The sequence below is a fragment of the Stylophora pistillata genome, chromosome 7, assembly GCF_964205215.1.
Source record: "Stylophora pistillata chromosome 7, jaStyPist1.2, whole genome shotgun sequence".
Taxonomy (NCBI): domain Eukaryota; kingdom Metazoa; phylum Cnidaria; class Anthozoa; order Scleractinia; family Pocilloporidae; genus Stylophora; species Stylophora pistillata.
In genome coordinates, this window is record NC_142525.1 from 7923474 (window position 1) to 7937115 (window position 13642).

The following is a 13642-nucleotide window of genomic DNA, read 5'->3' on the forward strand; positions in this document are numbered from 1 at the left end:
GTTCTTGAATATTCATCATCCGTTCGAACCGTTGGAGCTATCCGTTTAAGAAACTTCATGGTCCGTTCAAACCCCTCTAGCCCTCCGTTCTTGAATATTCATAATCCGTTCGAACGCCTCCAGCTATCCGTTCTTGAATATTCATCATCCGTTCAAACGGTTCGAGCTATCCGTTCGAGAAAATTCATCAGCCGTTCACTTGGCACTTTGGCAACGATGGTAGAAACATTTTCAGTGTGATCGCAATCCATATCTTCTCTCGTTGAATTCTCCCTTTTGCGATTGTGTGAAATGGCGGTAATTGACACAAGTTGTTAGCAGTTACCAAGGTAACGCATTTTGATAGACTGACAGGGAAGCTGGGATTATGGAAATTTAAACCTGAATTGAAGTTGAGAAGTATCGAATTTTGTGCTTTTCGCGTGCAAGTTCCATGGTTGTACTTTATCTTAATCGGTCAAATTCAATGTCATACATGTAACTATAAGTCATAACACTTTTGCTACTACGAAAATATAGGTGTCAGACTGCACAGTGTGAGTCAAAAAAATTTTGACCACTGTGATGACAAATATTGTTGGTCATAAGAGGACAGAGCATATTACACCTTATTGATTTGTTAAATTATGTTCAAGCAAACCAATTTTCTCAATTTATTCTCACCTCGCGCATTTGACTGATTCTTCCAGAGTAAAACAACAGTATTTCTGTCAGTGTGGTTTTTCCAGAGTCAATATGGGCAGAGATACCAATATTTCTAATTTTTGACACATCCTTCAATCAAAATAAAGGAGAGATTGCTGTTTTAAATGCACGCAGCCAAGGCCACGAATGTTTAAAATGCACCCATCCACAAACAAATAATTCCACAAGGGGCCTGCATGTATAAAAGTAATGAACACTGCAGAAAAATCAAGGCTTTCCCTAGGTAACCAGGGTTCTTGCTAAAGATTTTCATAGGAGGTAAGAAATAAGAAATAGTAGGTAACTTTGTTACCTTCCCCCATGCTGGGGTGTGCGGGCCGCCCAGGCCTCCACTAGGGTCTAGGAGGAGGTTTTCCATGTGTGGATGCCATGTTTGCTAACTGCGACCTTTCTCCAAAAATGCTGGGCCTTTTCAGTTGACCGTGAGAAGAATGGAATGGAAAACATGGTGGGGGTCATTTCATGAGGTGACTGCGAGGGATGAATTTGGTCAAAAAAGCAGGATTTCTTTAACATAATTATGGTGTATTTTCAAACCAGTAACATGAGATAGATATCTTCACAACATTGCTTGGAAGGAGGAAATAGATACTTTTCCAAAAAAATTAAAAAAAAAATCATTGGATAACTTCAGTAAACATTTTAGTCCCAGGTCTCAGTGAAATAGCTGGTAACATTTACTTGAACAGCTGGTAAAAATAACCGGTTATCAGCTCTTAACAAGAACCCTGAGTAACATAGTAGCAGAAAATACAGAGAGGTAAACTTAGGAGCACCACCAGGATTTCTTCAAAGGCAGGAGAGAGTCAGACTGCGGCAAACAGAGGGCACACAACAGAATGTTATATTGACTGCAACCCTGTGTTTTACTCAGTGTGACAAAATGAGGCTTACAGAGGTGGGGGGGGGCAGTTCAAAGGCACCCAGGGACCTCCCCCCCAGCTACATTCTTGAAATTAACGGCATAATATCACTATTCACGTGGGAATAAAAGACAAGGTAGAAGAGGTGGACAAAAATTAACATCGGTGGACATTTAATTTAGTTAAAAACTGTTTACATTCCCTGGGGAGGTTGTGTAACTCAAATAATATTAAAGTTATGGGCACTCACCGTTACTCCAGACGTAAAAAAACGAACCTTAACCTACAAAAAAAAAATAAGCATCTGTTTGTAAGATTCAAGATAAATTAATAACGAAAGATAAGTACAACAAGGTCAAATCTACGGTGGCTCTCAAGGGCCATCCACCTACAAAAATTTTTATGACTTTATCGCGCGATAAGTTTTGCTAAGTCCATTCATTCAAAAAATTTGCAATCAACATTATCGCGCGATAGAAAAACTTATCGCGCGAGAGAACACTGCATCGTGCGATAGAACAACTTATCGCGCGATAGAACAACTTATCGCGCGATAGAGCAACTTATCGCGCGATAGAGCAACTTATCGCACGATACATAATATTATCGCCCGATAATTTTATTACTAGCTCCCATGGCCCCACGACCATTAGCACGTGGTCACATCCATAGCAAGATGGCAGACCAAGTTTCGAGCGTGAGTAATTGTCCAAGAAATAAAGACTTTTATTCTTGATTTTTGAGCAAGAGACGGTAATCTTTGGGTTAAATTAAATTATATTACTATGCCTTCTACGCCGTATATTCATAAACAATCTTTCACCTCCTACACCTTACATAGTTTAAAAACGTATCCCTACACCTTATATTCATAAACAGTTTTACAAATATAGAGCAATAAAGTCCCTCTCATGTCTTTAACCCCACTTACTAAGATAGCATAGAAATATAATTTCATTTAATTCAAAGATTACCGTCTCTTGCTCAAAAATCTAGAATAAAAGTCTTTATTTCGTGGACAATTACTCAGCTTCGAAACTTGGTCCCCCATCTTGCTACATATGTGACCACGTGCTAATGGTCGTGGGGCTATGGAAGCTAGTAATAATATTATCGCGCGATAATATTATGTATCGCGGGATAAGTTGATCTATCGCGCGATAAGTTGTTCTATCGCGCGATGAGTTTTTCTATCGCGCGATAAGTAGTTCTATCGCGCGATAAGTTGTTCTACAACTTATTCCGCGATAGAACTACTTATCGCGCGATAGAACAACTCATCGCACGATAAGTTGTTCGATCGCGCGATAAGTTGTTGTATCGCGTGATAAGTTGTTCTATCGCACGATAGAACACTCTATCGCGCGATGAGTTGTTCTATCGCGCGATGAGTTGTTCTATCGCGCGATAAGGAGTTCTATCGCGCGATAAGTTGTTCTATCGCGCGATAATGTTGATTGCAAATTTTTTGAATGAATGGACTTAGCAAAACTTATCGCGCGATGAAGTCATGAAAATTTTTGTAGGTGGATGGCCCTTGAGAGCCACCGTAAAAATCAAGTACTGCAGCACAAATAAATGCAGCTTTTACTCCCTTAGATATTGTATGAAACTCGATCTGGAATTATTCTTTCCTTATAAATATCAAAATACAAGAATGACAATTCAAAGTGATATTACTCCTTTGATTTCTGATTCTATCGTTATTTCGATCTCAAAACTTCCAAAACCTCTGATGTAAAACAAATCGCATTGTTCGAGAAAGACGTGCGATTATGTAAGCTTTTCACTTCTTCGCGATTGAGAATTCTCGTTTCGTTACAATTCATTAAAACTAATATAACGGTTCAAACACCAAGGTTAAAAATCTTACATTACGAACAAGAAGGCGAAGTCCAGATCGCTGGATCAAGTGTCGTTAAACCCATTTCTCGAGCTAAAGCATTACAGTCCGTATTTTTAAGGAACCTTCTAAGTAGTTTTCACCAGGCGCACGTGAACCAGCTAGCGCATGACCAGACAATACCTACTGCTGCTGACCAGTTTCGTGGAAAAATGAGAAAGCCATCTCCAAAGACAGAGCTGAATAATGAAATGCTTACGTGAGAGCGTATGCGGTCAACAACGCGGGCTCAAGTGTTCTAGGTCTAAAATTTAGCGAGGAAAATAATAAGGGCTGACTTTTAAAACCGAGGAACGGCTGTTTTCGTCGGAGGCATTTTCCTATTTCCAAAGGCTTTAAGGAGAAAATTAATTATTTAAAAATTTTAGGGAGTGTACCAAGTTTTTGGAGGTTGTTCTATTAAAGAAAAGCGGCAAGGAAATGACGCCTCAAAGCAACAGAATAGGATATCAACATTGCGAACGACTCAAAATCCGTATCTCCGCGGCAAAATCCAGCGCATGCGTATACGTTATTCAGCTCTGTTATCTCCAAACACATGTTATGTGATTTTTGATTTTAAATCTGTGTTATCAAAACTTGCATTTTAAAATTTCCTGTAACCTGCGTTTTACTTTGCCGCTCGCCTTTTATGGGCCAAAAAACACGGCTTTAGACGCAGTCGATTTTTAAAACAACTGGGTAATCAGGCCTGACACCTGATGAATGGCGTGCGTGGAGCAGAATTAATGCCCTGGGCACGAAGTTGTCACATCAGTGACAAACTCGGCACAGCGAGTCGTGAGCCAAATTTCTTTTCTTTCCACATTTTGACGTCATCTGAGATCTATAACGAAGCATATGCAGGGCAACGTGGAATCCGAAGTTTGTAAGTCTCACCATGGCCTAGAGAGCGATTCTAGTGTTGAATAGTTAAAACTTCCCCTATTAGGGAGCTTAAGCAACCACGACGAAAGGGACGACGACGACGTCAAGCAATCGCGGAGGGTCTGGAACCAGGACGTCGTTTTTAGCGGGAAAATGAAACTTAAGCAGTGAAGTTGCTCAAGGACGACGACGTCTGAAATTTTTGTTTATTCTCGCTTCGTAAGTTTAAGAAATGACATCGTTCAGAGACCTCCAAAACCTTCTTCTCGGTCATGGATCAAAATTTTCACCTTTATCGAAAGTTCGAGAGTACGTTATTCAATTCTTGAACATCAAAAGTCCAAGGAATTATTAAGCTTTAGCTTTATTTACAATAATTTACGCATGATAAAAGTTTAAAATATAAATTTTACGGAAGTTATTCGAGATTAAAATTCAGTTCTAAGTGTTGCTGGTATAAACAAACCTATTTTGCCCAAGGCTTGCCTGATTTTCAACGTGCTTTAGCCTGATATGTTCTACCTTTGATGCTCCTTCCTTTGGCGAGCAAACGACTCAAGTCTGTCAATTTTAATCAATGCTAGCTAGCGATCGGCATAGATGAGTCGTCGCGCTTCAAACAAGAATACTATTTTTTCCCGTGTGATTTTGTCGGAATAATTTTTATCGCTGTAAATCTAGATCTTTATCAAACATTTCGAAAATAGATTCGCAAAACCTGAGAGGTATTCACGCACGCTCATGTTGACACACCGATCTGAAGAATTCTTAGCTGTTTAAAGCGTCTCGACGGAAGAACAGCAACACGCAAAATGTTTTAGTAGCAATAAACCGACAGTTCCATACACACAGCTTTTGACCGAAAGCAGTGGTGTATTGCACTGCCATTTAAACCTTTTCATTCAATAAAAATGATAAACAGCACTCTTTCATAAAATATACTCAAATAAATTTAAACCTAACGTGGTCGCTTTCACCGCTTGACTTGACATCTGTTGTGCGGAGGAAGTAAAATGAGTTAGTAGGTTTTCGAATTTTATTTGTTTAGAAAACTGAACAGGGAGGTTTAAATCAACCGCAGAAGCGAATACAAACTCCAACCGGCCATAGACTGTCAAAAAAACGACAATAAAGCCGCACCTTTTGATGAGAAAAACTGCTTTGAAGTTCGGAAGTTCACGACGACTTGAAACTGGTCCATCTCAAGTCGTCGACGATAAGACGACGACGGAATTCTTGGTTCGCGCTTGCGCAGTGACGTTCTCGCTACTTCCGGTCGTCGTCCTCCGTTCGTCGTCGTGGTTGCTTAAGCTCCCTATTAGCGCTCACTTCAACAACTTAACCGTGATCTGAACTATCCTTCGGTTTTACGTCACATAACGGTGCATGCAAAAACGAAAAACTACTGGAGGCATAAATTATTGACCTATGCAATAAATTGGCTTGGTTCACGCAATAAAAAAATTTCATCCCGCAACCTATTTCTGCAATGATTGGTTCGACTTAAAAAGGCCTCAAGAATGTCTCGAGAATGAGTTAGAAATAGAGTAAGTGCAAGAAAAAAAAACCTTTTTTCATGTCTGAAACTCTGACGTCAGAGCCCCTTTTTGACTCACAGTGGCCTCCTCTCAATTTATTCCCAGTCTCCTACTTGACAATGCCAGAAGTGATTAACATGTAACTTCTCACTATGATATCCATACATTATCTAGCAAACAGGTAACGAGAATTTAACACTTAGTACTACAAATCTAACACCAAATTCTCGTAACTAATTAACTAGGAAATGTATATCAACTAGAGGGGAGAATTTACAATCAGATCTTGAGAGTAAAAAGGTTCAGGCAATTAAACCCACAAACTAAAGGTATAGGAAGGAATATATTCCCAGCGAGCAATCTATCAACAAAATCTTTATTCAATGCGATTCTATTTACAACATCGTTTTATTTTACTCACATTGAGCTATAACAGTTCAAATACTTTGTAACTCTCGTTGACCAAGGAAAAAAGATCTACAAAAGTTACTTTGAGTACCTATAATAATAAACTATCAAGTCCACAAAAACTATTAACGTTTTCAGGCTTCAAGCTGCTTTCACGACAGCCTTTTACCATAAAGTTCTACTATAGTCAGTAATGATTCAAAATATTTTGTTTCCAACCATTTCGTAACTGTTCCTTTTTCAAGATTTAGCTTAAAATTAAGATCATTCAAATAAATTGGCGAGATCTCGTGTAAGCTAATGATGTAGATTAGTTTGACGCTGCTTCCCACTTTTACAGAAAGTGCTTTAAATAGCTATATTTCTAAATTATAAGTTCAAAACCTGGTCTGTATTTCTCCACTATGGCTTGAAAAGATTTTTTTTTTAACTTACTAATTCTAAAATTAAACGCAGTATCTAGTCTGGTTAGCGTACAGCTTGGATTCTGTAACGCTTTACATAGACTGGTAACACCGGTATCAGTCATCTTATTACGACTCAGATCTAGTGTGGTTAGCTTACAGCTTGGATGCTGTAAAGCTTCAGAAAGACTGGCAACACCGGTATTAGTGATCTTATTACCACTCAGATCTAGTGTGGTTAGCTTACAGCTTGGATGCTGTAAAGCTTCACATAGACTGGCAACACCGGTATCAGTGATCTTAATATCTGTCAGACTTAGTGTGGTTAGCTTACAGCTTGGATGCTGTAAAGCTTCACATAGACTGGCAACACCGGTATCAGTGATCTCACTATGACTCAGGTTCAGTGTGGTTAGCTTACAGCTTAGATGCTGTAAAGCTTCACATAGACTGGCAACACCGGTATCAGTAATCTTATTACCACTCAAATCTAGTGCGGTTAGCTTACAGCTTGGATGCTGTAAAGCTTCACATAGACTGGCAACACCGGTATCAGTGATCTCATTATATCCCAGATATAGTGTGGTTAGCTTACAGCTTGGATGCTGTAAAGCTTCACATAGACTGGCAACACCGGTATCGCCGATATTATTACTCCACAGTGATCCTACTATAATCAATTTAGACACAAGAGAGTGTTCATTGATCAGTGAATTACAGACTCGTTGTATTACAGACATTGTTAGGCGGGAATATAAAATTTTCAACTTCTTAACTGGGACGAACTTATCAGAACATTTGTGTTGTGCCTCTCCAGCTTCCTCGTTATTTAGTTCACTGATAATGTCCAACACAAATGATAATGCAATGTTGGCTATATTTGATAAACCGTGAAAATACATGACGCCGTCTGAACTACTGAACGCTTGCGGATGATTCCTGATAAACGTTTTAGCGAATTCTTTGTCTTGATACTCACTCAGACACTTTCCTCTGAGAAAATCACTATCACCCCTTGTCACTTGCCAACTGGTCAACAACTTTTCCATCAGTTCCTCTTTTCCCTCACTTGACAAAATGCCAGCCATGAATTGGTAAACCATTTCAGGACATATCTCGACTGGAATACAATTTTCCTTTACAAACCAATGGGCGGCTAAGAATTCTTGGACAGTGAGATGTGTGAAGCTGAAGTGTTTCGTGGTTGTGATTGAACCAGTCCTGAAAGGCGGACCACAGTAAAGAAGACCGCTACCTTTCAGTTTGTCGACTTCTTCCAACTCAAAACCGCCTTCTAGCTCGCTTTCATCAAAAGTTGGCTTCCTTTCAAGCAGAAGTTTTGCTGCTAGTTTTGATAATTTCTCTAATGTGGTTTTGATGACCGGAGGAGGCTTGAATTTGTTAGGAATTTCTTTGTGTTTGTATTCTGACTCAGAGCAGTGCTTAAGTTCAAAAATATGAATAAGTTTTGTGTAAATGTCGGTTGTTGAGACAGGAAGGTCACCAGGATTCCTTGTTTCGCTATCACGATTTTCTGATTCGGTTAGGATATACTCCATCTGGAAGCACAACAGATAACAGAGCATAGGAATATGAGCAAAACTGACTAGGTTCTCATTCTTCATGACATGTTCAAGCACAGCGCTCTTCATATTTTCGTTTTCATTGAAGTACTTTTCAATGTATTCTTTAACCTGTTGAGAAGAAAATCCCACAATTTCTACGTACCGTTTAAAACGGATTCCTCCCAGCTTGTCCGATTCATCAGGCCGGGAGGTTACAACAACGACAGAACCTTTCAGTATCTCTCCCTTGATGAGTTTTGAACATAATGCGGCCACCGGCATTTTACATCTAGCGTCATTCTGATATTTTTTCTCCAAGTTTCCAGCGATGTAATTTTGCTGGGAATACTCATCATAGCCGTCAAGGATAATCAAAACTTCTTCGGGATGGTTTACAATATACTCAAATGTAATGTCATCTAATATTGAAGAAAAGTTTAAGATTTCTCTTAAGGTCACATGCTTTTTCTTAAGCAAATTCAATTGACGGAAAGTAAGCAAATAAGCAAATTTGAAATTTGGAATTTTAATGTTTTCTCTTGCTCGGAATAATTTTTTGTTGGCCCAATCGCGAATCACCTTTTGACAAAACAGAGATTTCCCAATCCCTGCTTTTCCAACGACAAGAATAGAATTAGGATCCTTCTCATCATTACTCGTGGCAAGAAATATTTCATCGCAGTGCTTAACTGGAGTACCGCTGACTTTTCCGAAATACTCAAGGTCTTCCCTCCTTGAAGATCTCTCGTCATTCCTGGTGAGGCGTTTTCTCCCATGTTGTATGAGAAGATTAGTGAATATTTCATCCGTTTTCATGTTGGAAATGGTGTGAGAGGCCAGCAGTTTGGGTTGGAACTCCGTTTGGTCTGTAATGGAAGTCTTTAAAGCTGTAGTGTAAGTAGTTATGGCTGAAGGATAAGAAAGGGAAAATATTTAATAAATAACAAGAACGCGAGGAGAACAGTTTCTGTACTTTACTGAACTCTTACTCCACAGGGTTGAACTTTTAAAGCTGTTGTGTAGGGACTTACGGCTAAACAAAAGGGGAAGGAAAATATCTTATTAATCATGTGAACACGAGTAAATGCAGTTTAAATACTTTCTATCGAATTCAGCACAGGGACATTAACTAACACAGAGCTGTGTGCTTGGAAAGTGACTATTGTGTCTATCAGTTGAGAAATCGATCCCTGTCCAAAGGATAGAAAGGTTGTTTCGTTAAAGCGTTATTCCTCATAGAGCCGAGTAAAATTAAGGATTAATTTCACACGTGCTTTCAGAAATCTAATGAGAAGATCAATAACGCATGCTGTTACGCACGTTCGTGGAAAGCCATTTCAGTTTTCACTTAGCTTTATTTTTGTACAACAACGTCAAAGAAATGAAAGCAACCTTGTTGATAAACATTTGCCAGCAATGATATCAAAAGTTTAAGGCAAAGGTAACCTATTTTAACGTTTTCTAAATTTTGGTACTTGCCTGGGGCAACTACCAAAATTAATTTAAAATTGCCTTCTGTCTCAGCTAATCGGCATTTGGTAACTTTACCCTTAGTCTATGATACAAGGCCTAGAAGCGAAGTTTCGAGGGAAAATGTAATATCATTAGGACAGTCTCCGAGCCACGAACATTACCACTTAGCAAACCAGAAAAGAGTTTATTTATTTTGTAACTCTTAATTTTCAAATCGCGCGAAAACCGCTCTTTAAAAAGCCAGAGTTGATCTGACGGCGGATGAGTATATGCGACCAGCTTTTTAATACAACTATCACTGGACTCAACAAAACGAGTTGGTTTTTCTTCTGTGTAAAAAAAAGAAATAGAGATGATAAAAGAAAACTTTGGAGCAGGCTTTTTTTCCACTAGCTTTCTTTCTTTCTGACGGAAACAATCAGAGGACAAATATCGACGCAGACGGAAGTTATTGCCTTATAACTCAGGTATCCAATAAAATCGAACGAAAAGTAACGGTAGGTTGTAATTCGTAATAATTGTTAACAAATCGTTCCCTCCCCCTTTCGCGTGACAAGGTTGGTAACAACAACAATGAATTTCATGAAAAAGTTATCCTTGAGAGGGGAGTGGAGTGTTGTCAGAATAGGTTGACAAGGGTTGCGTGACGTATTATTAAGGACGCTTGACCGGTCCTGTTAAGTCACTTACAGCCATGAAAGATGGAAAAATCTACATTTCTCAAACTCCATCACACTTAAGACCCCTCGTAACTAATTTCAGAAATAGATATTTCCGTCAGTTTTGAAAAACCAGATTTTCCTAATTCTGAATCTCTGGTAAGAAGCACTCCATTGAGTTTAAATATAAGTCAGTGAGGATCTCTCAAGTGCACGATATCTCTGACCTGGTTTACGCTTAAGCAGATTTCTTTTTCTGATTCGTGACCAATCCGGGACCTTTAGGTAATGGATACATATAACCTAAAACACCAATTTGTAATTAGAACAGCGTTCCGACTTAGCCGCTACTTTGGAGATCAAGAAGGCCGCCGAGGTGGGGTTAAGACAAGATTTTTGAATCTGAATACTTTAAAACCATTTTTTGAAGTTTTGAAGTTTACCTAACTTCATGGGAAAGTCTAACTCTGCAATTGGCAACAGAATCGTCAACATATTAGTCGTTCTATTGTCCTGGTTAGGTTAACCTATTTGCCCGAATAGTCCCATGCTCTTGGAGAAATATTTACATCATCAAACAACTGATGTTGAAACAGATGCTGTGACAATTGGTTCCGTTCTCATCTAGTTTGGGAGTACAGTCAAGGTGAAAAATCTGGTTAAAAACCGTTTCAAGGCGGAGCGTTGCTACATCCAGCGATGTGCGTAATGAATTCGAATTCCTTAGTGACAGAGGCCTCCCTCCCCCTCCACCACCCCCTTCAATAGACCAAGGATGTTTTAGTTTGTTTAATTACTTCTCTGAAACCTTGGAACCTGTTGTTTTATTTTTAAGTACGAGGAGAGTGGAGGTGGAGTTGAAAAGATCGAGTAGTAATTTGTATGGATTCCCAGGGAAGAACTAGGCAGCAGACATTACCTAGAGGAATGTTGAAGGAGTGCTAAAAATGGATATCATAGGCATAGTTGGCAAAGGAGGAACTATGCATGTGGAACTAACGATAGGGTTGTAGAATTTTTAGGGGAGATCAACTAATGTGACTTGCAGGTAGCCTATAAGTTCAGAAGACGTTTGGTATAGATTTGGCCTACAATGAGGTGGTACATAGTTCAAAAAAATGTTTACCGTAAACATGTATGCCAGAATATTAAATCATGACTTCAAGTTCACAATATGGGCCTAAGCGTGTTCGAAAAAGTTTGGAAAATCATTGTCTTTTCTATTACAAGTGCTGCGGTATGAGTATTAAACCTATTGTCACAAAGTTTCTCAATTCTTTGTTTTACGAAAAGCAGTGTTACTCCTTGATTTAAAACCCAACTATTTATTTATTTATTTCATTTGCAACTATTCTACTCAAAGTTAAGGTACAGTACATACCACTCTTTGTCTTAAATGTTCTGACGTCTGGCTCACTGTCTCCTTGTTTGTTGACAGCAAACAGCTTCACTTCGTACTCTGCGTCATACTCGAGACGAGTTATCTCGTAGTGAGTTTCCACAATGTTTCCTCGCTGAACCAGTTCTGTGGATTGTGTGATGGGTTGTTTCGTCCATTCCAGACGGTATTTAATGCTGCAATTATTGCTATTAGCCTCTACTTCTGACCAGGTGACAGTGAAATTTTTGTCAACTTCACTTTCTACATTTGTGATGGTGGGTTTCTCAGGTAAACCTGTTCAAAATAATAATTCTTTTGAGTTCTGTCTCTGATGAAAGTGAAATACTTACTGTAACTAGATTCATTGCTGTGTGTAATGAATTTAAATTCCCTAGCAACACACACCCCCTTAAATAAACAAGTGTGTTTTTTAGTTTTTTCAATTACTTCTCTGACATTTGGCAACTTCCTGATTTTCCTTTAAGTAGAGGAGAGAGGGGGGGTGGGGCAGCAAAAACGGAGAAGTAATTCTTACCCCCTTGCAAATTCACTGAAAAGGTACAAAGTTGGAAAAAATGTACTCAATAAACATCTATCCCAAAATATTAAATCATCACACAAAGTTCACAAAGTTATATCTAAAGTCAACATGTTACTTCAAAGTAAGAAAACAAGTATGATGATTGGTACTGAAATGTACAAGTATAGTAAAGCAAGTACAAGTATAGAAAATAGCACAGATGGTTTGGGTACGTGTTGAGTAAATAAAATGAACGCTCCATTGATGGCGTGTTTGTTTTTCACAATTCTTGGGCACGCACTCAATTGCATCAGCAAAAGCACGCGTGAAAACTGTGTTCAGCCACCTTAACATCACCAAGGAAAGTAGGCGGTGAAAAATTACGTACTCGTTTGTGCAAACCTTTCAAAGCGGCAAAATGTGATGAAATGAAGTCTGTTCAATGGAAAGGGCTGCTAAGCCTAATCTACAAATTAATTAAAGTCTGAGACAGTAGGAAGGAAGCAATTCTAAAAGTCTGACGCATTCTATGATTCACTTATCATTCTCTCACTACTGTATGTAGTGAGCAATAAACATCACTAAGGCTACAAGTATTTCAATCATGAGAACACGTGGAACTTACCTTGAGCAGGTAATTCATTGGCACCTAAATTATTAAAGAAACAAAAACAATGTTGTCAGTTTAACCCATTAACTCTGATGAGTGACCAAGACAGAATTTCTCCTTACAATATCAATACAACATCAAGCAGACAGGTGATGAGAATCAAGAAATATATCAACAAGGGGATTGTTGGTTGACCCAACACAAAGTTTTTCAAAGTAACATCATAAGAATTATGTGGCAGACAGTGACGACAATAATTACTAACAGAATCATAGGAGAATAAATGTTAAACCAATTTGTTCTTAAGACATTCACTTAAAATAGTCTAAAACCAACGTGATATCAATTTCAGGTTCCAAGAAAAATGTAAGAAAAAAAAACAACAACATAAATGCGTGAGCTAGCATCCATTTCTTTCCTTCCCATTCCAAAAAGTTCCAACATTAAAATACAGTTGTACACATATCACTCAATAAGTCTTCTTTATTAGTTTAATCCTTTAAAAAATGTCATGAGTGACCAAGACCGAATGTCTTCTTACAATATGAATACATTATTACACGACTCGGGCAGCCAGAGGGCCAATGACTAAAATCAACCAATCAAAATCCTCTATTGCTGGTCCAATATTCTCTAAGTATTGGACCGGGCACTGTCCCGAATGGTCCCGAATGATACTGCACTTGTGTCGCTTTGAACTTCAGTCGTATAATAACTCTCTTATTAACCAAGCTTGCTCGGGACCG

At 38.7% G+C, this 13642-nt stretch overlaps 2 protein-coding genes across 2 annotated transcripts in view; both read right to left on the reverse strand.

Annotated features, from left to right (window-relative positions):
* The window catches only part of LOC148726453 (uncharacterized), a 344348-nt gene that overhangs the window by 293706 nt on the left and 37000 nt on the right, over nucleotides 1-13642 (reverse strand). The gene's annotated exons all lie outside the window — the stretch shown is intronic.
* LOC148726473 (uncharacterized) overlaps nucleotides 6363-13642 on the reverse strand; it is a 14960-nt gene continuing 7680 nt past the window's right edge. The window contains exons 6-8 of the mRNA XM_088728755.1: nucleotides 12912-12935; nucleotides 11767-12060; nucleotides 6363-9161 (exon numbers count right to left, since the gene is read on the reverse strand). Of these exons, the coding sequence (XP_088584881.1) occupies nucleotides 6649-9161; nucleotides 11767-12060; nucleotides 12912-12935 (2831 nt within the window). The 3' untranslated portion in view covers nucleotides 6363-6648. The remainder of the gene's footprint in view (nucleotides 9162-11766; nucleotides 12061-12911; nucleotides 12936-13642) is intronic.